Source organism: Polyodon spathula, unplaced genomic scaffold, assembly GCF_017654505.1.
Source record: "Polyodon spathula isolate WHYD16114869_AA unplaced genomic scaffold, ASM1765450v1 scaffolds_1797, whole genome shotgun sequence".
NCBI classification, from domain to species: domain Eukaryota; kingdom Metazoa; phylum Chordata; class Actinopteri; order Acipenseriformes; family Polyodontidae; genus Polyodon; species Polyodon spathula.
Genome location: NW_024473272.1, coordinates 1 through 3,741, shown reverse-complemented (window position 1 = coordinate 3,741; position 3,741 = coordinate 1). Strand labels below are relative to the sequence as shown.

The window sequence follows — 3,741 nt, the reverse complement described above, 5'->3', positions numbered from 1 at the left end:
GACTGCCTCCACCAGCCAGCCTCAAGGATTCAGAGCCTTCAAGAGGTAAGGGATTCAGATTAAATATTAAAGCCGCTCTCCCCATTGTATCAGTGGTTTTGGTTCTTGGTCAGTGGTACTTTGAGAAAGGCAAAAACAGAGATTATTTTGACCTACTTGTGATTGATGGATTTACGTGAAGTGGATTAGGAAGCAAGTTCGAACCTCACTGTTTAATTTTACAAAATGTTATCCAAATTGGATAATTGGTTCTACTCCTGCCGTGCGAAGGTCGAGAGCAGGGAATCGCCTTGACCTTTCTGTGACCTTGATCTGGATGTCAAAAGTCAAAGGTTTCCCACAATCCTTGTATATACCTGTGTGAATATGACCTACATAACCTATTCAGTTTGTGAGTTACAGAGTGTGAAAGACAGACTGACGGACGGAAAGAATCACTTTAGTATCTGCTTCCTGCTTTGTGGGCTGCAGATAACAAATCAATAATTAAAAAAAAAAAAAAAAAAAAAAACGTAGTTTTGCACACTGAGTAAGTTCAATATATTTCTATAATCTTACAACTGCAGAACAAATACATTAAATCCTCATGTATCTAACCTTAATATTTCCTTAACTCCAAATTCTGTAAGTGAAATTTCTTTCTAAAATATAGTTTGAACTTTTCATCAAACTTGGTTTCAACTTTAAAACTCTGTCATAAGCAGACCTGGGATAAATATTGATTTTATTTAAATATTTCAAATTTATTTGATATGATTCTAAATAATTAAATTATGTTACAATTTGTGAAACTCTAAATAGCATAAATGCGCTACATGGATAGGGGATGGAATGTGTGTCCCTACCTGTACAGACCACTCCAGCTTCTTCACGGACTCCACAGTCGTGCACACCCCACCCGCTGGAAGGGCAGTTCCACAGGGCAGACTCAGAGCCGTTGCAGTGAACATTATCCAGCCAGACGCGTCCAGATCCTTCTCCAAAGTGAGCGCTGCGCGGTGCTAACTGAGCGCGGCCACAGCCCACCTGCTTACACACAACTTCAGCATCTTTAATGTTCCAGTTATGATCGCAGACTTTCCCCCACTCTCCAGCGTGATAAACCTCCACTCTTCCAGCACAGGAACTGCCTCCACCCATCAGCCTCACAGCATCATTGTCTTCAAAAGAGACGAAGCGATCAGCCCCTGCTAAGCCCTGCACTCCACTGTTATGGATGACTATTGTTCTTTTAAGTACTGCATAGCTCTTCTTTGTACCCACGTGTAATGTATGATACAGTTATAAAGCACTGCTGTATTGGCAGGGACCACAGCAAGGATCCAGGTAAACTTATTTTCATGCCTTTGTGTACAGAGTGCAAAGATATAGAAATGGATTAAAGAAAAATGATACTGAGACTGGTAGAGGTTTACTTACCAGATGCGATGCCAATCCATAGAGTTATTTCTATGGCCCCTGAGATAAAAGGAAACAATAATCTTTATTTTTTATATAGCGCCTTTCATAGTGGGCCACCATCACAAAGCGCTTTACAAGATACGAGGCTAGGGTGTGTGAGCCGTGCATCAGCTGCAGAGTCACTTACAACAACGTCTCACCCCAAAGACGCAGCACAAGGAGGTTCAGTGACTCGCTCGGGGTCACACGTTTCTTAGAGCAGTAAATAATATATAGTGCACTATATTTTTTATATAATAACTTGTGTGAGGGTAAATGAAACTCTAGTTCTCTACAGTAAAATTGTACGGAACTAGTCTGCAGTGTCCAGACTGCAACATACACGGTACTGTATTGTCAGGTTTTTAAGTAATTGTCTGCATTGACATTGCAGTTGTTCATTTTGTGACTGCATTGCAGCATTAGCATTGCTGATAATCATTTTAATGCACTTGGAACCTTTTCACAACATTATAAAAACCGCTAAAAACAATTACTAACTGTGACCACAAGACAGAGTCTGAAACCTTTACAAATAAACCCGTACAACTAGGAATGAAACAAGTTTAGTTTAGTTTCTTTGATAAACATTTTAAGCATGTCTTTATTAATACCACGATGTGTATTATACTACTCACCATACAGATTATTAAAATATATTCATAGACTGGCATTTTTCTAAATATTATTATGACATTATTACTACAAATAAGACTAAATACATTTATTTTATTTTATTTTTTTAATTTAAGCACTGCGAAATGCAATCTCAGACTGACCAACTTTAAAGTACTGGTGATATTAAATATCAACAGCAGGTATTATAATGTGAATATCTCAAGACAGTAAGAATATTGCTGACCATCACAAATGCAAAGGCTTCTCATCGTTCGTTGTTTTTTTGTCCCCACAAAGAAAACAACGTTATGCAGGAACTGGTAGGGTTAAAATACATGTATGTGGGAAACAGTTATAGTATAGTTAGTATAATACTAGCATTTGAAAATAGATGTTTAAGGTAAGCATGTACACAATCGTCTAATGTAATTGTTTGATTATGCCTGTAGAAAACTGATCAATGCAGCAAAATAAAAAAATAAAAAAAAACCCTGAAAACATTTGTCTACTAATTTTGACAGGCTATTGGTGAACTCTTCATACTCCACTTATTTCTGCTTTTTAAAGTAAAATATTATGTTGTCTGTTTTGTTTTAAAACCTATTTCAGGGTGGCTACTTACCCAGAAAGAGAAACAACAAGGGTCTCTGACCCATTCTAATGAGTGCCCTCTGCTTTTGAGGCTACAGTAACTGTCCTGCTTTTCCTTCGACCGCTCTGATGTGAAGCAGGTGTCCCAGGTGTGCCTTACTTCAAGAGACATACAACAAGCCTCACTTTAAATCTTCTACCCAAGGACCACCCCCAAGCATCAGCAGCAACCACACCCATGGTGAAGAAAACCTCATTCACCATACAACACCGGTAAGCTTGATTAAGCAAGATATGAAAACAGACATTCACTGTCAAACGATTGTCCATAGTAATATGTTATACACTATATAATTTGTATTAGAATATTTTCAATTTTCTAATACCTGTGTTAGTCTGTAACAACCCCCCTTAATTCTGTTTGGATGTATAGGAATTGAAACTATATTCTCAAAGCATTTCACTCCAACATTAGCACAGATGTATTAATTTTTTTAAATTAAAACACTTCTGTGACATCACCCTTTGACATTAATTACTTGAATCTTTCAACTAAAAGTGTCTGTGTGGCTTTGAAGAGAATATTGTTGATTAACTAACCCACCGAAAGCTGCTGATTTATCAACGAAACCACAGTCAGATTAATTCAACAGAAAAGCGAATACCATTTTATTACACAACAATCATTAAAAACATTTCTTCTGGACGGGTTCAGGAGCAACAGCAATCTTGTCATCACATCGGAAATGTGTGCATTGCAAACTGACTCACTTCTTGTTCTGTTACTCTGAAGTGTTTCAGAAATCTCATGTTGTTGCTGATCGCTTGTTCTCTTTTATTTACGTTCAGCATTTAACCAATGGCCACTTCTTTCACAAATTAAACCGTATGATTAGAGAAATGCATTGCAGCTGTAGCTCTTAAACTGTGGCTTGTGTAAAGCCCTTCAAATCCAGCGTGATTTGCAATAAATGTATCTCACTACCGATACCAGGTAGGAAGACATTTTTTTAAGTGGAAGAAACAACTCAAAGTGTTGAATCAATAAGAAACTAATCTACATTTACGGCACTTGAAAATAGTGAATTATTT

The 3,741-nt window shown here is 37.4% G+C and overlaps 1 protein-coding gene across 1 annotated transcript; it reads right to left on the bottom strand.

Moving 5' to 3' along the window:
• Positions 1-6: 6 nt before the first annotated feature.
• On the bottom strand, positions 7-3,700 carry LOC121310178 (scavenger receptor cysteine-rich domain-containing group B protein-like; the record flags this gene model as incomplete). The annotated part of the gene is made up of 4 exons (XM_041243464.1): positions 2,681-3,700; positions 1,420-1,458; positions 846-1,160; positions 7-36 (listed from the first exon to the last, which is right to left on the bottom strand). Coding segments are annotated over exons 1-4 (418 nt in total), but the record flags the coding sequence as incomplete, so codon positions are not given.
• Positions 3,701-3,741: the final 41 nt, after the last annotated feature.